Source organism: Prionailurus bengalensis, chromosome D1, assembly GCF_016509475.1.
Source record: "Prionailurus bengalensis isolate Pbe53 chromosome D1, Fcat_Pben_1.1_paternal_pri, whole genome shotgun sequence".
NCBI classification, from domain to species: domain Eukaryota; kingdom Metazoa; phylum Chordata; class Mammalia; order Carnivora; family Felidae; genus Prionailurus; species Prionailurus bengalensis.
The window spans coordinates 45,900,018-45,923,233 of NC_057346.1; the positions used below are offsets into that span (position 1 = coordinate 45,900,018).

At 46.1% G+C, this 23,216-nt stretch overlaps 1 protein-coding gene and 1 long non-coding RNA gene across 3 annotated transcripts; one reads left to right on the forward strand and one right to left on the reverse strand.

The window, feature by feature from the left end:
- Window positions 1-1,428: 1,428 nt before the first annotated feature.
- Window positions 1,429-9,840, reverse strand: LOC122483241. Its single transcript, XR_006297362.1, has 3 exons — window positions 9,701-9,840; window positions 7,910-7,963; window positions 1,429-1,750 (listed from the first exon to the last, which is right to left on the reverse strand). It is a non-coding gene; the product is annotated as an uncharacterized LOC122483241 (long non-coding RNA).
- A 55-nt stretch (window positions 9,841-9,895) lies between these two features.
- On the forward strand, window positions 9,896-19,203 carry FZD4 (frizzled class receptor 4). 2 transcript variants are annotated; one of them, XM_043579984.1, is made up of 3 exons: window positions 9,896-10,621; window positions 12,772-13,883; window positions 16,021-19,203. In XM_043579984.1, the coding sequence occupies exons 1-3, from the start codon at window positions 10,334-10,336 to the stop codon at window positions 16,190-16,192; spliced, it is 1,572 nt and encodes a 523-aa protein (XP_043435919.1). In that variant the 5' UTR covers window positions 9,896-10,333; the 3' UTR covers window positions 16,193-19,203. The 2 variants fall into 2 exon arrangements, with proteins under 2 accessions (XP_043435919.1, XP_043435918.1); XM_043579983.1 differs by having other exon boundaries at window positions 12,772-19,203.
- Window positions 19,204-23,216: the final 4,013 nt, after the last annotated feature.

Below are 23,216 nucleotides of genomic sequence, written 5' to 3' on the forward strand. Positions count from 1 at the left end.
TCTCATTCTCACATAAGCGCTAGGATGATAAAGAAATTTTGTTACTGCTTCTGTTTTCCCTGTAGAGAGTTACTGTGCTAGGGCTTAATTCTAAGAAGGAAACAGAATTTCCTAATTTCCTTGCTAGAAGATATTGTCAGTCATTCAACACCCTTTCCTGGGGGGCTCACTTGTTTTTATGTTCTACATGCCAAGAGATGATTCGTGTAAATACTGATCTGTGAAGTCAGAAGGCCTGACTTCTAGTCTTATTCTGTGTCTAGCTAGCAGTACCAAAGTGGAGAGTCACTTAACATTTCCTTTTCTCTCTGTAATCACATGTATCTGCCAATGAGGTGATGAGGTAGATTCTTTGGTCTCTAAGAGTGTCTTCCAGTTCTGACATTCTCTAAGCCACATAACTCCCACTGCCCTGGCTTCATGCTGATGCTGGAATTCAGATGTTGGAATTATAATGTTTCATTAGCAAGGATGTCTTGGCTCATGCCTCAAGGGAGGCTTTAACAGCACAGAAGCAGAAATGGGAAAGTCATTCAATACAACTCCTCTGAAAGCAATGTTTGGACAAGAAGGAAGGAGAAACAGGATGGCTGGAGCAGAGGAGGGACTGGCCACTCTGAAGGGCGGGCAGGCAGGGCAGATCCCGTCATCCTCAGCGCAAGTGGTCATATGTGGCAGTATAACTGAGAAAGCAGAAGGGCCCAGTTATACTGAGCAATTTATCACCTTGCCGTCTTGTATAAGCAGGCTCAACCCTCGGGTCTGATTAATGGGTCTGCTGCTTTTTACCCACAACAATGCAGGTTTGCCTGGCGAGGAGGTGAAGGGAAGACACTCTCATGTGCTGGGAACAGTCCTGGAGGCAGAGGAAAGGATATCTAGTTCTAACTCTGTCTTGGGGAAGTCATCTCCACCAATTGGGTCTCAGCTTCTCTGTCTGTTAAGTGGGGTCCTGCAGAAGATGACCTGAAAGGTTCCTTCCAGAAACCATCTAACAGATGCTACTGTTTGTTTTCATGGGTCTGAAAACTGTTTTCTTTTTGTAACATTTATTTATTATTTTTGAGAGAGACACAGCAAGCGAGGGAGGGGCAGAGAGAGAGGGAGACACAGAATCCGTAGCAGGCTCCAGGCTCTGAGCTGTCAGCACAGAGCCCGATGTAGGGCTTGAACCCACAAACTGCAAGATCACGACCTGAGCTGAAGTCAGACATTTAACCAACTGAGCCAACCAGGCACCCCTCAAAACTGTTTTCTTAAAATGTGTCCCTTCTTCTTGTTTTAGAACAGAAATGAAACCCCAGGTATGGATTACTGTAGTCAAAAGGGATAATAGAGAAAAACAAGGCAGGAAGTCCTAAAATTCAGTCAAATTTTGAACCTAAAAAATTGAGGGCTACTAAAAGGGAAATCAGAAAAATGCAGGCATTTGGAAATTCCCAGGATGGGATAAATGAGTGATCTTTAATGTCTTCTCTGTTTGGGGGAGCTACTTCAGTAGCATGCATACTATAAGGACTCAATAAATAGTTATTGGCTGATTAACTTTATTATAATGATTAGGCAAGGAACTATCTGATTATCAAAGGTTCTTTGTGGTTCTAACATCCTATGCTACATTTTGTTGAATTCCAAGACAGGTCCGCCTGATTCCACAGCCTGAGCTTTTAACCATTATGCATCCTACTTTACACAGCTTCATTGCCTCCCCAAGTTGGAATTCAGCCTTCTCGGGACTCTGTTTCCTCATCTGTAAAACAGGGAGAATAACAGTAGGTACTATACAGTTTTGTTCACTGAACAAATATTTACTGAGTACCTGCTAGGCACCAGGGGTATATTAGTGAATCAGACAGTTAAGACCCTGTGCTTGTGGAAATTCTTTCCAGTTAGGAGAAAGAGAAAGTTGACAGATAAGCAAGTGAGTAACCCAGACAATGACAGGCACCAATAAGTGCCATGAAGGAAATAAAACAGGGGTAAGGAGTATGTGACTGGAGGGAAGGATGAGATGTGAGTGTTGGAGCAGATGTCTCAGAGAAAATGACATTTGTCAGGAAGGAGCGGCCCAGAGAAGATGGGGGAGAATGATGATGGCATTCTATGCAGAGGAGAAACTAGAGACCTTACAGCAAGAACCATATGGGCATGTTTTAGGAAAAGAGAGAAAGTCAATGTAGCTGGAGTGTGGTGAGCAATGAGCAAGGCAGGGGGTGTGACCAGAGGTGAGGGAAGATGGCCAGACCTCATGTAAGACTTTGTAGACCTCATAAATTTTGTTCTAACAGCAACAGGAGACCACTGATGAGTTTCCAGCAATTTCAGAGAAGACATGATCTGTGGAAGCTGGTTTGAAAATTTCCCCGTTTGTTGTGTAGAGGAGAGATTGTCAGTGAGCAACGGTGGAGAGATGCCTGTCAGGAGACAGGTGCCCAAGTGATAGCTGATGAGGGCTGGACAGTTTGTGGTGGTGGAGACAGAGAGCAAAGTGATTCAAATTTAGGATATATTCTAGAGGGCACGTGGATTAAATGAGGTAATCTGTGCAAAACACCTCACAAAGTGCCTGACAGAAGGGGCTCAATTAAGTGCTTGCTGTAGATAATAAGACCTGGTGCACGCAGGCCAGTCACACTTCCATTAATTCAAAGAGAAATCTGCCAAATACTTAAGTCACAGAGCAGGTTAGCAAACGGATTTAAGCTCTGGTTATTTATGTGCCATTTGGGCAAGTCACATTTGTGGGCCTCAGTTTCCCCATTTATAAAATGAGGAGTGGACCAAATGAACTCTACGGCAGCTTCCAGAGCTAACATCCTATGAATTTTTTTGATGGGATATATCGTCAGGATGTGCTCAGAGAGGAAGAGTCACTATGAGTGAGGTAGAATAAAGAATTTATAACAAGGATTCCCCCTATAAAACTGTGGAAACTAGTGAAGTATTCTATGCCAGGCATTGCCTCTGTGCCTGGTGTTGGACCCAAAGTCAGTAGAGATCAGCCAGCCCCAGGATCAAGAAGGAAAGCTAGGCACAGAGTTTGGGAAGTCAAGGGCAAATGAGAACACACAAACTGGACCCCAACTCTGTCTAAACATCTCTTCTCTTGATACAGGTGACCTGTAGAAGCTAGAGCCCTTAAATACGGAGCTACTCATGCACCTGGACCAAGACTCAGAGAAGCCGAAGGAGGAGCTCATACAGGTCTGAGCGCGGACCCTGCCGACAAGTGAGCCAGCACATTCAATGTGGATGAACCACCACTGTGCCGGGCGCCCAACTCTCACTGTCAGAGTATAAACATGGCTTCACATCCACCTCCCCGGCCTTGTGCCAATTTTTCTTGTGGCCAATGCTGATCTGGAACCACGTAGGGAAGGGAATTCTGGCAAGTGAGTTCCAACATAGCTAAATTGACAGTACAGAGCTACCAGAGTCTACTCCTTGTCAACTTGGCATTCACATACACTTAAAAAAAATTTTTTTTTAAGTTTATTTATCTATTTTGAGACAGAGAGTGTGTGTTGCACAAGCAGAGGAAGGGCAGCGAGAAGGAGAGACAGAATCCCAAGCAGGCTCTGCACCATCAGCACAGAAGCAATGAGGGGCTTGAGCTCACAAACTGTGAGATCATGACCTGAGCTGAGATTTAGAGCCCAACACAGAACCGACTGCACCACTCAGGTGTCCCTCATACATGCTTTTTTAAACGATACTTAGCTTTTAAGTGAAGACAACAACAAAATCATGCTTCCAGTTAACAGAACCCAATTGCCCCTCATGCAACTGAAAACATGCTATTCTTCTCCCTAACAGACAATATAAGGTCCCTTTATCCATCTTTGGGTAACATTTATTCTTTTTCTAGCTCAGTCACCTCCCCCTTTGGAAGTAAGAGCTTTGGGAGGTGATTAGGTCATGGGAGTGGAGCCTTTATAAAATTATTTTTTAATGTTTATTTATTTTTGAGAGAAAGAGAGAGACAGACTGCAAGGAGGGGAGGAACAGAGAGAGAGGGACAGAGGATTCAAAGCAGGCTCTGAGCTGACAGAAGCAAGCCTGACATGGGGCCCGAGCTCATGAGCCGCAAGATCATGACCTAAGCCAAAGTTGGACGCTCAACCAACTGAGCCACCCAGGCACCCCGAGAGTGGAGCACTCATAAAAGAGACCGCAGAGAGTTCCCTCATCCCTTCTTCTGTGGGAGGACATAACAAAGAGACAGACATCTATGAACCAGGAAATGTGCCCTTACTAGATGCATAATCTGCTGGTGTCCTGCTTGGAGCTCTTAGCATCCAGAGCTGTTAGAAATAAATTTCTGTTTATAAGCCAGCCAGTGTGTGGTACTGTGCTATGGCATCCCAAGTGAACTAAGAGAGACATAAAACAATAACCATCATGGATTTTGTGTGTCAGGAATTTGGAAGAACCACAGTAAGAATGGTTCTTCTATGCCTCAAAATGTCTGGGTTGAGATGACTCAAACATCTGGAGGTAGGAACCACTGGGACCATGGAATCTACTTCCAAGATGGTTTATTCTTTCATACTTCTGGCACTTAGCCCGGTATAGCTGAAGGTCAGGCTCATCTGGGACCATCAGCCAGAAAATCTGCAGAGTGGTCTCAAGGTAGCGACTACTTAAAAGGCTGTTCAGAGCTCCAGAATGAATTTCCCAGTAAATAAGGTACAGGCTGCATGGCCTTTTATGACGTAGTTTTGGAAGTCACCTGGTGTCACTTACACTGTATTCAATTGGTTGAAGAAGGCACAAGCTTTCCAAAATTCAAGGGGAGGAAATATAAACTGCCCTTCAATGGGAGGAATGTTGAATTTGAGGCTATGTTTTAAAATCACTCTAAGATTTTGTCTAGTCTAGTTCATGCTTATCCACAGCAGGTGGCTAGTTCACCCTTTTTCATTATTTAGCATCATTTCTGTTCTTTTCTCACCTGTATCAATGGATGAGAGGGCTGCATATGAGAATATTATTACACGTGCTTTCTTTGCATGCTTCCCCGGGTCTCTTAGAAATTCATACACTCCTCATAGCTAGACTCACATTTCAAATTTTCTACAAACTTACTACTCACAGGTGATCTCCTGACTTATAACTCTTTGTCTGGATACTCCTGGATTTATGATTCCTAATGACTTCAATTGATAATAATGAGATCACTGGTCAACTAGCCAATGAATGTTGACAAGAAAATATCTTGGGCTGATTCATGAAGTTTAGAAACAAGCTTCTGAACCAAACAAAAATTCTAGCCAAGGCATTTTTCTATCTTAAAATGTTTAAGAATCAGCACAGTAAAACAGAAAAGGAAGATAAGTGGTTGGCATAACATCTGAGTTCTGAAAGCTGAAAGCTGTCTTGTTAGGAGTGGCCTATAGAATAGACTTGACCATCATTCTGGAACCAGTTAAGTTGCATTTTGATGGTCTCCTACACCCAGAACATAATGAAGTCTTTCTTTTTCTAAAGAATTAGAGCACATATAGCCTGAACCATTCCTTTATTTATTCAACAGGCATCTATTAAGTGCTTTGAATGGGTCAGGTAGTGTTCTCCTTTGCTGTTCAGAAACACAGCGGTGAAGAAGACACAGCCTCTGACCTCAGAGGACTGTGAAAGAGATAAAAACCAAGCCAAACCAAAACCAATACCAATGAGTAATGGAGCTAAAGAAAAAGCACTTAACTATAAACAGGTTTCACTAAGGGCATGGACCACCTTTTACATGTCTCCATACCTCCCATAATGCAGCTCAGTGACAGGTCCACAATAACCTATCACTAAACATTTGCTAATGGTCTGACTAACAAATACTGAAATGTAACGAGGTTGTAGAGGTACAAAGTGTGTTTGCATTATTTTTTTTGCCTCCTGCACAGGTTTGCAGTTGCCCATCTGTACGTTAAACCACCTCCATGAACAGATACGAATGTCCTATATACCATCTTCTGTTGGTAGGAGGAACAACAGGGTTCTGATTCCTTCACATGCAAGAGCTCTCTGCTGACTTCATTCTTCAATGCTGGCTAGTGGTGCAAGTGATAAGAAGACAGTTTGGGGTCTGCCACTTACGAGCCGTTACTTAATCTCTTGGGGCCTGTGATTCCTCAACTTTGAACAAGATTAGTGCTCCTTTCTGCTTTACTCAGTACACATGACTTTGTTTCATAACTGGTTTGGGTGCAGAGGAAGATGTAGCACCCAGACTATATACCAACTGATGGGATCTGGCCTGGCTTCTCCCCATGCTTCTGTTGTTCCACAGTCAAGTCCCCGTCCTTATGAGGTTTTGGTCCCAGTGAATTTTCCCCTCAAAAACTGAACAGGATAATAATGAACCATTTTCTTGCATTTTCTATCAAGACTGCTCTTTGTGAGTTCTAAATGTTCTGTCCATATTCAAAGAAGCTGGTTTCTTCATGAGTGGTTGGAATAAGACTTCTCTTGGAAGCTACTGAATATGGATTAGTTGGATTGTTTCTCAGGAAATAAAAAGCAGGCTCTGGGGTGGCTACTTCAACACTTAATTGGGTTAGCAAAGACCTGCAAATGAGAGGCTTTCCTTAGGAGGGAAAGGATGTTTACGGCCCCCCACCCCCCTAGGTGGTGGGTTTTAACCTAAACCCTTGTCTTTAAATGCAGCCTTTAATTTAGAAACCATTACAAGAATCTATTAGAGCAGAAAACGTCAGGTTGGAAAATTAACACATCACAGGAGTTAATTAGAACCCAGCCTCTCATTAGATGCAAATAGAGAGCCCTCCAACTGCCCAGTGGCCTGCTGAAGTCACATTTGTCACAGCTCTAAGGTGGCTGCATCTTCCCCACTCAGAGAGTGGACAGAGGAAGCTTCCCAAGCACTCAGGCCAGAGCCACTAGAGGCCCTGCCCTTTAGGTCAGTGGAAGGTACGATTCACATGCCCTCATCTTCTACTCCTCTCCTAAATGCTCTGCCTATCACAGGGTGGAGAGCCCTCTGCCTGGAACTCCCTCAGGGAAGTGTTTTCTGCAACAAAGACAAACATGCCGTGCCTGTCACCAGGAGCAGACTGGCGACTGTGTAAACCACTCTGTGAGAGGGAGGCTGAGGGGCTCCAGGCCATTCAGACTTAGCTCTAAGTCATGGTCTTTGTTTTCTTTCCACTTTCAGACTGAAATGTGATTCCCCTGGCTTTCTTTTTTGGAAAATACCTTTGAGGAGTTCCATGCAGAAAGAAAAGCTGTTGACAGGAAAAGCTCCTGCCGGGGAAGGGGCTTCTTCCAAGGGTTCTCAAAGGAGACAGTGCTTGAAGCGAGCTGAGGCAGGGATGCCAGGGCTGGGAATAAGACGTCCAGATCGCCAGAGGGTCACCTCTAACTACGGACTAGGCAATGTGTCAAGCAGTTTCCTCTGTAAGAGTAATACTGTGCACATAAACTTTTAGGCCAGGCAGACATGCGTCTGAGTCCTCTGCCACTCGCTGTGTGATCTTGAACAAATTGTTAACCTCTCAAAACATCAGGTTTCTCACGCTGTTGTGTGAGATAAATGCAATAATGCACGTAAAACTTGTAAGACAGTAGCCGGCAGAGAGCAAGTGTCCTATAGGAGTTGTTGTTGGTTTGATAATAGTATTGCTTCCCCCACTAACGGTGTTCCCTCTGTGTGCCAAGCCCTGTGCTGTTCCTTGACCTCATGGACTTTATCGTTTAATAAACCATGTGCACATACCTTTAGCACAAAGAAAGCCCCCTCTCCTTTCTGCAAATTCCACAGAAGTGCCAATTGCACACGAACTCTGCTTCGTTGAGTAGCTCAGACTCCTGCAGTCATCCCCCTTTGAGCAGCCCTGTAACCTCAGCTACCTCTACCCTCAATTTACCCACAATTCTCTCCGTGTGTACTTACCACAGTGAGGTACGTACATCTGTCTGTTCATTTTCTGTCTGCTCCTGTGAGTTCCTAGGGGATGAGGATCATTTGGTCATTTGATTCATTCATCTCCTCATTTATTCATCTCTGGAGACCAACGGTCTCCTGCATTACTCAGCACAGTCATACAGAAGATTCAAACCCACTGCTGAGTATGTAGATTTCCAGCTGGGAACATTTCTGGGGAAATAACCCTGCATCTCATGTTTGAAAGGCCTCCTTGGGTGCTGGTTTGGTTGGTCTTCCATTTTCTGACTATCATTTTGGTTACAGCCTCAGTTTCTTCATCTCTTTAAGGTGCTATAATAGAGTCCTTCCCTGGGAGGTTGTGATGATGGCTGGGGACACAGCAACTTTTATGTGCCCAACACAATTCTAAGTACAGAGCGAAAAACCCAGAAAAGTTGATTCCATTCTTGCCCTCGGCCAAGTCTAGTTGCCAATGTAAGAAAACTAAAACTGTAAGGTAAAATATGAACACCACAGGAGAGGGGCAGATATCCTTCCTACTTGTATTTCTGCCATATGGCTGAAATAGAGGATACAAAAGCATAAAAATTTGGTCCCTGTCACCAAGCCTCTGGAAAACTTTGGCAAGTGTTGGCCAAAAAGATCTCAGGAAGATAGTCGAAAGCTCTTCATCCAGATAGTCAGACCTGGGCTTGCAGGCAGGCGATGTCTTTGGGACCTGACTGGAAAGCAGGACTCATTTCACAACAAAAACCAGGCTATTTTGCACTTACTTTGTATGTGCCAGACACTGTGCTAAATGATTTAGGGGCATTATCTCATTTAACTCTTAGAACAACTGTGTGGGATAAACACGAATTTCCTTATTTTACACATGGCCAATTCGAATCTCAGAGAGGCACAGTAGATCTACCACAGTCAAGCAACAAGTAAATGGTTTAGAAATCCACCTGCTGAGGGTTTCACTGGTCTGATTGGAAAGGGAAGGGGTGGACCAGCACAAACCTCCATCCGAGGGATGGGGAGTGGGTGGGGAGGAATGAGAGAGAGGGAAATTTGGATCACAACAGAGGTCGCATGATCCCCAGACCTCCAGGACCCTTCGTAGAAGAGGAATAAGTTAGAGATGCAGGCTGCAGGGGAGGGATGCCCGGGAGGCTGGGGGAGGGGACCCTCGGTGATTGTGCGCCTTCTTCGCCTCCTGTGCACACAGGTCAAGCCTCTCCCCTCCCGCCCTCTCACCCTCCCAACCTTATTTAGAAACCGTGTCCCCGAGACAGGAAGGGCGGCGGGCCGAGAAGCACGGAGCGTCCCGGTCTCATTTCCTTTCGAATCCCCCTGTGGAATTTCATTTCATACGGTGAGGAAATCGGAGCGCGAGACCGTCGGCTGGTCTGCTGCGCCGGGGCGCCTCCCCCACTCGCGGCTGGAGACAGGCAGCTCCCGGGCGCAGGTCGGGCCGAGTCTGGGGGCGGGGAGACGGGGCCGGGCTCCAAACCAAGCAAGTTAGCAGGGAAAATAGCTGCGAGCTCGCATTGTACCAGGCACGGGGCTAAGCGTTTTACGCATTATCTCTAATCCTCCCGAGTCTCTTCACGGATGAGGAAACTGACGCCGAGACGTTGAGCAATTTGCTCAAGGTCACACAGCCGGGATTTAAAGCCACAATCTTGGTAAACCTGAATCCCGTGTTCTTTGTGTACGTTTCTCTGCCTGATAGGTAGTTTGCCACGGGCCGAGGTGACAGCCGGAAGAGGGAAAGGAAAGGGAGCCGACTAATCTGGGAGCATTTCTCACCTGGGAGAGGAGGGGGCTGGCTGGCCCGGCGGGAGCAACTCGGCTCCATCCCCGCCTGGCCCCCGAGCGCCGCGACCCGGGTGGGAGGAAAAGTGAGAGCCGGGAAGCCGGGCGGGGCGCTCCGGGAGGGAGGGAAGGAGGGGGGGGAGGGGGGAGAGGGAGCGCGGCGGGCGGGGGCCTGACCCTGCCAGCGGCAGAACGGCCCCGCCCCTCGCTGCCCCCGGCGCCCGCCCATTGGAGAGGCGCGCTGTCCGTCCCGCCCCGCCACCGCCCAGCGAACCTCCAGCGCCGCGGAGGGCTCGGGCGGTGAGAGCGGCGCGGCGCTGGGTGCTGGCGGGATTCGTTGAGACGCAGAGCGGACGCCGCCGGCGCCGGGTTGGGGGCTCGCAGCCTGCAGCCATGACCCTCGCAGTCTGTCCTTCGGCCCCGGCCACGGGCGTCTAATATCCCACACAGTCGCGCGCAGCTGCCAGAGAGCCGGCCGCTGCCCCTTCGTCGCCCTTGGCGCCTTATCACACTCCCTTTCCCGGAGCTGGGAGCAGCGCGGGCAGCCGGCGCCTCCGTGCAAACTGGGGGTGTCTGCTGGACCAGCCCCCGCCGCCGCCGCCGCCGCCGCCGCCCCCGGCTCTGGCCATGGCCTGGCGGGGCTCAGTGCCGAGCGTCCTGGGGGCGCCCGGGGGCGTCGATCTCAGTCTGCGGCTGCTGCTGCTGCTGTTGCTGCTGCTCCCGGGGCCAGCGCGAGGCTTCGGGGACGAAGAGGAGCGGCGCTGCGACCCCATCCGCATCTCCATGTGCCAGAACCTGGGCTACAACGTGACCAAGATGCCCAACCTGGTGGGGCACGAGCTGCAGACAGACGCCGAGCTGCAGCTGACAACTTTCACGCCGCTCATCCAGTACGGCTGCTCCAGCCAGCTGCAGGTGGGCGCCCCCACCCCCACCCCTGGCGGGACAGGGACCCCTTGGGCAGGGACGCCTCAAACTAACTCCGTGGAGCCCTTGCCAAGCCAAGCCCCCTGCCCCCTTCCTAGGCAGAAGGATATAACTATCCTGGAAAAGTGATTTCCATCCCCACCCCCACTTTTGTGTCCCTTCTCAGGGACTGAAAGCCAAAACGTTGTGTAAGTCATCTGGCCTGCGAAAGAACCCACTCTTACACCCCGCCCTTCCGTTTTTCTCCCCTGTTCACCCGTGTCTGGCCAAGCCCCTAACCCCAGTGGAGCTGAGGGGGTTATCTTTGCCAAGGATTCTGGCCGCCGCTGCTCGGTGGGCGAGTCCCCAGCAGGACAGCCAGCTGAAACTAAGACTTGGAAGGAAGGAGAGATAAGGAGACGGGAACTTCTCCTCCCTCACGACCTCCATTCTCCCCCATATTTTTGGGTGGGAGAGTAAATGAAACACCACTGCCCCATTTTCTGCGGAGTGGCCCCTCCTCGCGTCATCCCGCATGACTTTGGAGGTCATGCTGGATGGAATGCTTGGGTGGCTTGAGACGTTCTGATCTTTAGGGTTGAGGGCAGGTTTAGGACTTAGACGGCAGGAAACACTCCCCGCTTGGGAAAAAGGTGACGGAGTGGTCAAACACCAGGAAGGTAATTTATATAATGGAGGATTCTTTTTTTCAGTCATTAAAATTTTTAAAGCTTATGTAATGGTAGAGAAAATGTTCATCCTACAATAAATGAAGAAATAATTTGCATATACAGTGTGATTATAATCTGAACAAAAACAACAACCAATTCATTTTTCTTTTTTTAAGGAACTGAAAGAGAATTCTTAACAGTGTTAGCACTAGGGAAAAAAAGTGTTAGCACTGGTTGTGCTTTGGTTGGTGAGGCTATGAGTGATTTTTATAAATTTAGAAAAGAGAGAACTTGGGGGAAAAAATAGAGGGTAGTTTTCCAGGCTGAAAACTTCAGAAATCCGTGGTTCTGGTTGTAACTTCTGAGAGATAAGAAACAGGCAGACAGCTTCCTCACTAGGTGCATGTTTTTACATAGGTCACTTTAAAAGTTGGATTGTGGTTTCAGAAAGATGGTTGGGATTAGACCTGTTGCTGCTGAAATGACCCTTTGGAGCTTTCAGAACTTTAGAACTAGGTTATAAAAGCTTAAGAAACGATCCTCTAGCTCTCAGTTTGGAAACGGCACATATCCTGACATCAGTGGCAATTTCGTTGGAGAAACAGCTTTTGCAGGGATATATATTTTTAATTACATGTATCCTGGGGAAGCAGCCAAGCTGTTTTGAAGGACAGGACTGGATCCCTTTACATGCTGGAAAATAGTTACTTGTAACTCTAGACTTCATAGACAACATCTGTAAGGAGCCAAGCAGACTGTTTATCAATGCTGGAGGAATTGAGGACAGCAACTGGGCTCTCCCCTGCTGGTGTTGCAGTTTCAGGGACTTAACATTTATATTTTCCTATTGTGCTTCATTATTATGCATTGGGGAAATCTGGCCAAACAAACCCCTGGTGACCAGAGACCTCAACCTGCATCCTATCCTTGGGTCTCACAGTGTCTCAATTAGGACATTTTCTCTTTCAGTATGGGAACTGATTAAAAATTAATTTTAGGGGATCAAGTAGAGAAAAGACAGTATATTAACAGGAGAAAAGCTGGATCTATATTTTTTTTTTTTTACATTTATTTTTATGGTGATAAAGAAACGAGGATGAAAACAAATCTCCCCATCGCTGAAATGACTCAGTCATTTGATTAGTCTGTTCGGCTCTTTCAAACAGGGAGTCTCAAAGTCAATTTTTAAGGTTTATTTTCTTAAGCGTTTTCAAAAAGGAATTATGTAACTCTTCAGGTCCTTTTTATGTATGTATTTATTTCTGTTCTCCTGGATTTGTGACAAGGATTGCTAGAACCAAAAGAAGAAATGTGTACAAGCCATGGATTTTTAGGCACCCCAGTTTGAGGTCAGAGTAAACAGAGTCCCTATGGCTGGTTTAAAAGTAGATAGATACTTTGCCTGGAAGCATTCACCTCCGCTTCGTGCAAGCAGTTGGTCAGACTCCCAAGTCATTGTTTTCTTTGTTCATTTCATTACTTTTCCAGTTCTTCCTTTGTTCGGTGTATGTGCCAATGTGCACAGAGAAGATCAACATCCCCATCGGCCCATGTGGCGGCATGTGTCTTTCGGTCAAGAGGCGCTGTGAACCTGTCCTGAAGGAATTTGGCTTTGCCTGGCCAGAGAGCCTGAACTGCAGCAAATTCCCACCCCAGAATGACCACAACCACATGTGCATGGAAGGGCCGGGTGATGAAGAGGTACCATTACCTCACAAGACCCCCATCCAGCCTGGAGAAGAGTGCCACTCCGTAGGAACCAACTCGGATCAGTACATCTGGGTGAAAAGGAGTTTGAACTGTGTTCTCAAGTGTGGCTATGATGCTGGCTTATATAGTCGCTCGGCCAAGGAGTTCACAGACATCTGGATGGCCGTGTGGGCCAGCCTGTGCTTCATCTCCACTGCCTTCACAGTGCTGACCTTCCTGATCGATTCTTCCAGGTTTTCCTACCCTGAGCGCCCCATCATATTTCTCAGTATGTGCTATAATATTTATAGCATTGCTTATATTGTCAGGCTGACTGTAGGCCGGGAAAGGATATCCTGTGATTTTGAAGAGGCAGCAGAACCTGTTCTCATCCAAGAAGGACTTAAGAACACAGGATGTGCAATCATTTTCTTGCTGATGTACTTTTTCGGAATGGCTAGTTCCATTTGGTGGGTTATCCTGACACTTACTTGGTTTTTAGCGGCAGGACTCAAGTGGGGTCATGAAGCCATTGAAATGCACAGCTCTTATTTCCACATTGCCGCCTGGGCCATCCCTGCAGTGAAAACCATTGTCATCTTGATCATGAGACTGGTGGACGCTGATGAACTCACGGGCCTGTGCTATGTGGGAAACCAAAACCTCGATGCCCTCACAGGCTTTGTGGTGGCCCCCCTCTTCACTTACTTGGTGATAGGAACTTTGTTCATCGCTGCAGGTTTAGTGGCCTTGTTCAAAATTCGGTCCAATCTTCAAAAGGATGGGACAAAGACAGACAAGCTAGAAAGGCTGATGGTCAAGATTGGGGTCTTCTCTGTCTTGTACACGGTTCCTGCCACCTGTGTGATCGCCTGTTATTTCTATGAAATCTCCAACTGGGCGCTCTTCCGGTATTCTGCAGATGACTCCAATACGGCAGTCGAAATGTTGAAAATTTTTATGTCTTTGCTGGTGGGCATCACTTCAGGCATGTGGATTTGGTCTGCCAAAACTCTTCACACGTGGCAGAAGTGTTCTAACAGATTGGTGAATTCTGGGAAGGTGAAGAGAGAGAAGCGAGGAAACGGGTGGGTGAAGCCTGGGAAAGGCAATGAAACTGTGGTATAAGGCTACCCGGCCTCCATACTTTCCAAATGTTGAAGGTGGGAATGCTAGCATTTTGGTGCAAAATGCGACGAAAAGTTTCATGCAGTGAATCTCAGTATGAACCAACTGGCAACACTTAAGTGACCCCTTAAGCCACCGCCACCTGCCCCCCCCCCACTCCCCAGCAATCATAAAAGTAATGATTTTGCTGCAGACTTTGGAATGATCCAAAATGGAAAAGCCAGTTAGAGGCTTTCAAAGCTGTGAAAAATCAAAACATTGATCACTTTAGCAGGTCGCAGCTTGGAGCGTGGAGGTCCTGCCTAGATTCCAGGAGGGTCCAGGGCGATGCTGCTTTTCCCTGCAGAGTGGGATTTGAGCTGTGAGTAGGTAACTTGCAGGGAGAAAGATGAACTTTTTTAACCCTTAAAATCTTAAATACTAACTGGGTCTGTCAGATAGCAAAGCAATCTATAAACACTGGAAACACTGGGTTCAGAGAAGTGTTACAAGAGTTTTATAGTTTGGCTGATCTAACATAAACATTTTCTGTGGTGCGCTGTCTGCTGTTTAGAATTTTGTGGATTGCTCTCCCAAGAGGTGGTGTCAGAATCTTTCAGTGCCTTTGTCATAAAACAGAATTGTTTGAAAAAACAAGAGTACTGTGCAAACACACGTAAGGTATCCAGTGGATTTTTCTTCTCTCTCTTCCTCTTAAATTTCAACATCCCTGTTCTAGGCTGCTGCTGTTTTCTTCATTTTACATTAATGACTCAAAATAGGTATTTTTATAGGAATTTTTGCACTGCAGCATGTCTAATGAGGGGAAAAGTAAGGTTGATTCACTTTCTGACAATCATTTAATTCAGAGGAAAATGAGATTTACCAAGTCGACTTACCTTACCGACCCCAGAGACCTATTGCATTGAGCAATGGGGACTTAATATATTTTACTTTGTGTGATTGCATCTATGCAGACGCCAGTCTGGAAGAGCTAAAATGTTAAGGTTCTTGGCAACTTTGCATTCACACAGATTAGCTGTGTAATTTGTGTGTGTCAGTTACAATTAAAAGCACATTCTTGGACCATGACATAATAGTATACTCAACTGACTTTAAAACTATGGTCAGCTTGCATTCTCAGAATGATAGTGCCTTTCTTTCCTTTACCATAAGAATGTTATCGGAGTCTAGTCTACTACCACAGTGAAGACTTTTTCTGTTTCGTAGAGAGAACTTAGGACAGCTAATCCAACTAGTTGGTGCATAATTGTTTCCTAGTAATTGGCAAAGGCTCCTTGTAAGCTTTCATTGGAGGCAATGTGGCCTGGAGTATTTATATGGTGCTTAATGAATCTCCAGAATGCCAGCCAGGAGCTTGATTGGTTAGTAAGGAATAAAGTGTAGACCATATGAAATGAACTGCAAACTCGTAGCAGCACAGGTCTTAATTGCCTTTTGCAGAGGTATCCAGAGCTTTTAAAATTTATGCTTTATGTTCCTCACAATGGGGTACCCCCTAGCAGCCTCTCAAAAGTTGCAATTCTTTTAAAATTGTAACTGGACTTTCTCTTAACCTGCCTCAGGCCTTCTAATCACCAGATCTCTGGGACAAATTGTTGACAATGTCACAGGCTGCTCTCCTTGTAGCTCATACCTATCTTTGCTTCAACAACTACTTTGCAATGACTCATTTATTTATTCATACCCCACCCCCTCCCTCTAAAAACAGGTAGGAAATCTTTTATCATATTTCTTTCTGGGAAAACATTTCCAGGGACTCAAAATCCCAAATAGGTGGTCAAATTCTGGAAGTAAGCATGCCCTTTTTTGTTTTTGTAAGCTTTATGCCCATGGTTCCCAGGGTTTGACATTTTCCTTTCTTCTTTCCTCTGTTTCTGGGGGCTCTTGAGCGGAGTCTGAGGCAAAGATGCATATAAGATCTGTTGTGTATTTTGGATGGGAAAGTCTTGGGGCTTTGAAGACAGATGCTAAATGGGCACGGGTGGCCCCTGGCATGTGTGCTGAGCCCGAGTACCTTGGCTGGACTCTGGGTCAGGGTTCTAGGAGCATGAGAAATGATCCCCAGAAGGACCGGTTGAACTCCATCTGAGACTGAGTCGCCTAGGAAATATAAAATGTGAACTCCGTGTGCTGCTTGCAGACAGTTCCCATAGCTAGCCAGGGCCCTGGAGCATGTGTCCCCGGGCGGAGCCTGCCCTTACTCACGCTCCACTCCAGTGTCTTGGGAGTTGTGCTGAGACTCTGGCCCAGGAAAGGGAAGAAGGAGGGTGCAGCAGGGCACTGGCCTGACTGCTAGGTTATAGGGGTTTGTAATGCAATTTTGTTTGGAATGTTTCCGTGATTGTGTGCCCAAGGCAGCACCTAGCAGAGGGCCAGGCACAGAGTAGGTGCTCAATATTTGTGAACAATGAAATAATAATAAGAGTACGTGGGGGAAACTATACACCCGAGTTCTGGAGCCGTGGCCTGACAACTTTCTGGGTTTTAACCGATCTCTTCCACAAATCTCTTGCCTTCTCAGGGGAAAGTCTATTTGATCCGAAGTGGCTGTTGGTGCAGACGGGATTAGTAGCCCTGGCAATGTCACAGGGCTGCTGCGGGCCTTTCCTTTCACATTCCAGACAATGGAGAGTGTTTATGGTTTCAGGAAAGGAGCTTTGTGGCTGAGGAGTCAGTTACCTTATTACCTTGACGCGACTCCATCACCTTTTAAGTTGGTATTTGTTTAAAAAAAAAAAAAAGTCAATTATTAGCACACTTACCATGTGCCAACCACGTGTAGAGCCTTGTGTTAGGCACCAAAGGGGACGTCGTGCAGTATAAACTCTGTCCTTCCAAATGACGTGGACTGAGGATTTTGGGTCTGCTGACTTGCTGTTGGTTTTTTGGGAAGGAGCATGGGCCTCTGAATTGTCATCTGTTTCACTGTGTCCATCCCATAAACCTCTGCAAGTCAGTAACAGGGGTTTGACAGAAATCATCAGCCCTATTTCATGACAATCTCTGTGGGAATCCCCTCAGAAGGCTATGAACATTGGCTTAAAACAGACATGAGCTCCCACACCTAATGAGACTGCGGGGACAGGCACTTCATGGCTTGGGTGTTCCATGTAATGAATACAGGTGAATTTGAGGGCATCTTGCTAGGGAAAAGGTTAGGGCTGTTTTTCTTTGATACCTAGAATAAGTAGGTGTGATTGTAGCTTCCTACCTCACCAGAAGTCAACTTCCTCTTCCTGCAGGAAGCTACAGTCACACTTCTGGAGATTTTATTCTACAGAGCCCAAGGGCACCACTGTCCACCCTCCACTCTGGCAAACTCCTCTTTATCTTCCTTCATAAAGGCCACACCTCAGGGCAGAGGAACATGGGGTACGGTGGAACTGACCTGAACCATCTGGTTGAGCTACTTGGTTGATTCATATCCTTTTTCCTCCACGGAGACCCGTTTCCTGATCTCTGAGACTGCTTCTGAGCTGGCAGCTTGCTCAGGGTCCTGAAACCGGAGAAGGGGTGATACTTTTTATTTCCCTGAGAAGATCTCTGATTTTCCTCTCCCCAGTCACTCCGTCGCCTACACCCCCAAATCAGGGAAACTTCTGTGTTTAGGTTCTGAATTGTGACTTTACCAGCACTCTGAACTCTCCTCTCTCATCCCCCCTCAGCCTCCTGGTCACTGAATTCAGGGCTTACTGTGTTAGGAACCAAGCTGGGACCTGAGGACACAGAGGAGCTTGGTAATCTCAGCCCTGGAGGGCAGACTTAATTTAAGAAGATGTCACCAGGCTAGTGCAGTCTTTGGTTCCTGGTGAGGTGGCCACAGAGGCAGTTAGGGAGGAGAGCCACAGAACAGACTTTGGAAAGGAGCCCCCAAGATCAAGCTACATCCTGAATTTCATTCTGTGATGGGAGAGATTGGAGGGAGTTGCTTTTCCAGCCAATTATGTCGAGTCACTGGACTCTAACGGTTCCTTGTGTTCTTTTATTGTATTTGGGTTCAGAGTCCTCATCTAGGTTTGTATAATGTTTGGCAGAGGACCCGGGTTATCATTTTTCCTCTGGGTCTAGGTCATAGATCTTGGAAACTCCTAGAAGAGTATTTTGCTCCTACCAAGGATCAGATACCAGAGTGTTAAATAATGGATTTTGTTTTACTGTGGCCTGGTCAGAGCTCTCTGCCTCTGCCTCTTGCCATGCACATGCACAGTAACAGCATACTGGCTATCACCAAGAGGGAAGTGAACCCTGACCCTCCCCAACAGGCCTCTTCCCCTTGGTGAGGCCACTTGCCCTGTAGCAACCTGTTCCTATTTTCCCTTATTTCCCTTCTTCTTGGCACCAGCAAATTCCCAGTATTTGCCCAGGTGGTTTATAGAGAGCCTGTTTGAGGTTTTCTATGAGCCATGTCCTCCAGGCTTTTGTGGCTCCCTGATCTCCTGCAACATTCAGTATATGACCACTGTCATCTCAGAAGGCTTCTGAGAAGAGGGGCAGGAGCACCTCTGCCCCCTGAAGCCTGGTCCATCTTCTCCCCCAGGATGTGCACCTCTCCACATCCTGCTCATGGGCTCAGGCCCCAACTTGGTTGTGTGTTTTGGGAGGGGGAGGCTGCTCTCCAGCACTCTCCCAGTGGGGCATCTAAGTGGTTCTGAATTTTTTCCTACCTCACAGGGATGTTGTGAGACTTTCGAAGGTCTCAAGATGAAAGGCCCCTTGAGCTCTTTGTAGGAAAGGTGAAGTAAATGTCAGGTGTGCTTCTTTGTGACAAGGTGAAATGGGACTCAGCATCTTGTGCAGCAGTCAGGCTGGTGCTCTGTGACCTGTCCTTGGATCCCCATGCCACCCTGCAGCTCCTTCCACCTTGAGGCCAGCCTGGGGGGGGCTCTCAGATGTTCGACATAGAGGTACCAGGCAAACCCCTGCTACACATGCCCTAACAAATTGCTGAACGTCAAAGGAAATGGACCCTGCTTTTAAGGATGTACAAATGTATGTCTGCATTGATGTCTGTACTGTAAATTTCTAATTTATCACTGTACAAAAAAATAAACTTTGCTATTTAATTTTTGTATTAAAGGAAAATAAAGTTTTGTTTATTAACTAGTCTGTGATTTGGCATATTTCTGGGGGTGTATGATAGCCTCCAGGAAGCACACATTCCCAGCAGTGAGAAATAGAGAATTTGGTTTGCAGGACAGATTGAGAGCCTTTCTGAGAGCCTCTTTGTTTCTTTTTTGCTGGTGCTATTTTTCGCCTCTGGGATTTCTCCTGGGTCAGCAAACCCCCAAGGTCCAAGGTCAACAGAATTTATCACTACTGTGGTCATAAGTACCACTCAAATGGTCACATGACACTCTGGACGTAACTGTAGTTCCCAAGCTGTCATCCCATGACACTACTTTTTGGCATTTCCAATATGTGTGACCATTTTTAATACACTTTCCAAGCACCTTTGACTTAATCTGGTGGCCTGAAAAAGTTTTTCCTATTACCACTAGACCTTTATGATTCTTTAAAAGGGGTAAAAGGACTTCTTTTTTCCCTTTTTTTTTTTTTTAATTTCCATTTAAAATATATATATATATATAGTCCTGGTCACACAATGGTTGTTTTTGTGTAATAGATATGGGAGTATGTCATATCAGTCAATCACGAGAATGACTCCTTTCAGTTAACTTTATAAATTGTGTGGTCTGTGTCTCCAGATCGAGAAAAGTCATCAGACAAAGCAAATTCAAAGCCATTATCAAGACATTGTCATGGAAGCAAATAATAAGGACCACACAGACACAGAGGGAAGGGGAACCACGGCCATTGGAGATGTCTGCTGATGTCCCAGAGGAGAACATAGGCCCCCTTGGTTTGCCCTTAAATTACGTCCCACACCCTAATTTCACCTGAATACCACCCGGTTTTGGTGTAAGTAAAAAGCCCAGGGAAGAAGGATCTGTAATACAGTTCTCCTTCACTGCAGATTGCTATTATACTTTTATCTCAAACCATAAATGAAGGGAGGTATATAATTTAAATTCTCTTTCCTGTAAGATAGGCTGTGTTTCTCATTTCATTACCTACTCATTAAGTAGTTATGAAGTTAAGGAAAAAATACAATCTGGAATGAATTCATAATTGCACTTGTAGAAACACTTCCCATATAGAAAATACTTTTATTTACATGATTTCATCTTATTCTCATGGCATCTCTAAAGTAAGCAGGGCAGGCGTTGTCTTGCTGAAGGGAGAACGGAAACTTAGGGCAAGAGACTTGCCCAGGGAAACCCAACAGAGAGGTAACAGGTTGGACAGCCTGGTCTCACACCCAGCCCGTAGGTTTTAATTGTTTTTACACATAGTGGTGGGTTGAGTTGTGTTCGCCCAAAAGACATGCTGAAGTCCTACCTCCTTGTATCTGTGAATATGAACTTACATGGAAATAGGGTCTTAGCAGGTATAATCAACTTAAAATGAGCTCATAGGGTGGCCCTAATTCAATGACTGGTGTCCTAATTATAAGGGGAAATTTGGACACAAACACCGAGAGGAGAAAACACCTTACTAACACAGAGGCAGAGATTAGGGTGATGTAGCTTCGGTCCAGGCTAGAAACACCAAAGATTTTCAGCTGCCACCCAAAGTGAGGAGAGAAGCGAGAAAGATTCTTCCTTAGAGCCTCCAATAGGAGCCAACCCTGGCAACACCTCGATTTTGGACTTCTAGTCTCCAGAACTGTGTGAGAATATATTTCTGGGTCTTAAACTACCCAGTTTGTGATTATTTGTTACGGCAGCCCTAGGAAACTAAAACATACTTCGTTCCTCTGATATCTTCAACTACTGCAAATAGTTTGTTGGGAATGGATAAATGCTTTGGCAGGCAACTCAATAATGAGATCTGGCCATGAGCTTCTGTTGTTTAAGGATTATGTAGCATAATCACTCTGCTAAATTTCTTTATCTGTAAACTAGACACCTCTAGATTAAACCCCATGATTCCTGACACTCAACTGACTTGGACTGGTCTTGGCTGGTCTCCCACCCACCCACCCCCAATGGGAGCTCTGTGTGCAGGGCCAGGACCTTGACTGGAATGTGGCCCAAGGGTTTTTAGCATTTCTGTCCTGAGAACTGATTTTTTTCTTTCCCATTTTAGCTTTCACATGCAATCATAATTTTAAAGTTGAGCTCTCTCTTGACTAAAGAGGTCAGCCTTGGCTTCCTGTCTTCAGAGGTTCTATGAACAGAAACAAACCACACTTCGAGAAGAGCATAAACCCTCTCCTCAATTTTCCTTCACAGTGCAGCAGGCTTGGAGGAATGAGAGCATCTTGCTAAATGTTGTGAAAATGTTGGACATGCAAAAGTATATTCCAAAAGGCTTTCAAAATGGTCCTTGGCCCCACCTGAAATTCCCAAAGTCACCCTGTCCTCTTTCTCAGCTCATTCTCAGGCTAAGAGAAGCCACACATTCACCTGCCCTCACGCAAACAGTTCCGACATCTCACTCCGGGAAGAGAATAAAAATGAAAATTTATTGTCTTTCACATCAGTCACCTGATTTTTATTAGCCTCCCACGTAGTTTCCTACAAGCACCCAATCCTGTTTTCACCCAAAGACGTGCTTAATCTCCCTGTGAGCCCATGTTATCAGTCCCTTTTTCTTTAAGAGATGAAACGATTGGCTACCGAAGTTTTCTAAAATGCCTGAGGGTTCCATCAGTATAAAGCCAGGAGATGGACTTGATAAATCACATAGAACAATTTGTCCTCATCCACCCTTTGCCTCTAACTCCTTTGCCTTTTCATAGGTGTTTCCCTTTGTCTACAATGCCACTCAGTCTTTCTTCAATGAGGTTGTGTCTGTTCTTCATTCAAGCCCCAAGTCTTAGGTCATTTCTTCTGGGAAGACTTCCTTGACTCTTCTCCTTATACATGGGTGAGTTTAAGCCTCTGAGCTTCCAACTCTGGGAGCCTTGACGGCACTGTTTATAATGGTCTATCCATGTGTCCATCTCCCCACTAGACTGATATCCCTGAGGATGACTCTGGGTGCCCAAAGGCGCCTGCCTGTCTGCTCTCGGGGCCTGGCACTGTGCCTGACAGAGGGCACAAGTTTCAGGAATGTCTATGGAAAGAAGAAGGGAGGGAGGCAGGGCTTTACATTGCTAGGTTGGGGAACTGAGGGGGATTTGGTGACAAATGTAACCAGCATAGAAAAGAAACCAAAGGTAACAACAAGAACCATCACATAGGTAGGACTTTCTGGATAGATGCTCAGGCAGTACCCTCAAAGAAAATTCTCTAGTCTCAAAGATGGGTTTGAGAATGATCTATCCACTGTGTTGCTTATTGTTAAGTTGTCTTTCTTCCCTTCCTTTTTCCTCCTCCTCCTCCTCCTCCTCCTCCCCAACAACATTTGCTGAGAGCCTACTGTTTGTAGAATATCAGGCCAGGCTGGGGAAGGGAGAGAGGGAGTGGTTGTAAAAAGCCATGAAAGACAAGGTCCAAGTCAGAGTCCAAAAGTGCAGATGACAAAACAGAGAAAGAATCCAGCTGTTATTAACAAGCTTAAAACTCCAAACCTGGAAAAACAAATCTTCTACTGCTTAGTAAATATTTGTTGAATAGCTGAATGAGGGTCCACCATGCCCCAGCCACTGTCTTGGGAGGGCACCGTAGGGGACACTGAGATAAATAAGATCCGGAGTCTCCCTCCAGAAGTTCATGGTAACACCCCATTCCCGCTCTAACCCGAGCCCCTAAAGGATCAGTGCTACCATTCCTCTCACATTTACTATGTAATTTCTTCCTAACAGAAGTCCCTCAAGTGGGAAGAACAGCTTCTGAGTCCCAAGAACAATGGGAAAACGTTTTCAGACTGTTGTCATCTCATCATTGGATCTGGAAAATGACACTTGTGTCTCAATAGGTAAATGTGTAGGGGAGGCAGGGGGAAGAAGAAGAAGAAAGGGGCAGATCCCAGAGACCAGCACTCTTTTAAGATTTGGTCTGCTCATCAAAACCACACACTGATCAGTATATAAAAAGTAAAACTAAAACTTACCCATGTTGTGCCCCTGAAGGCACTGAATCATCAGAATGGCTAACCACTTCCAC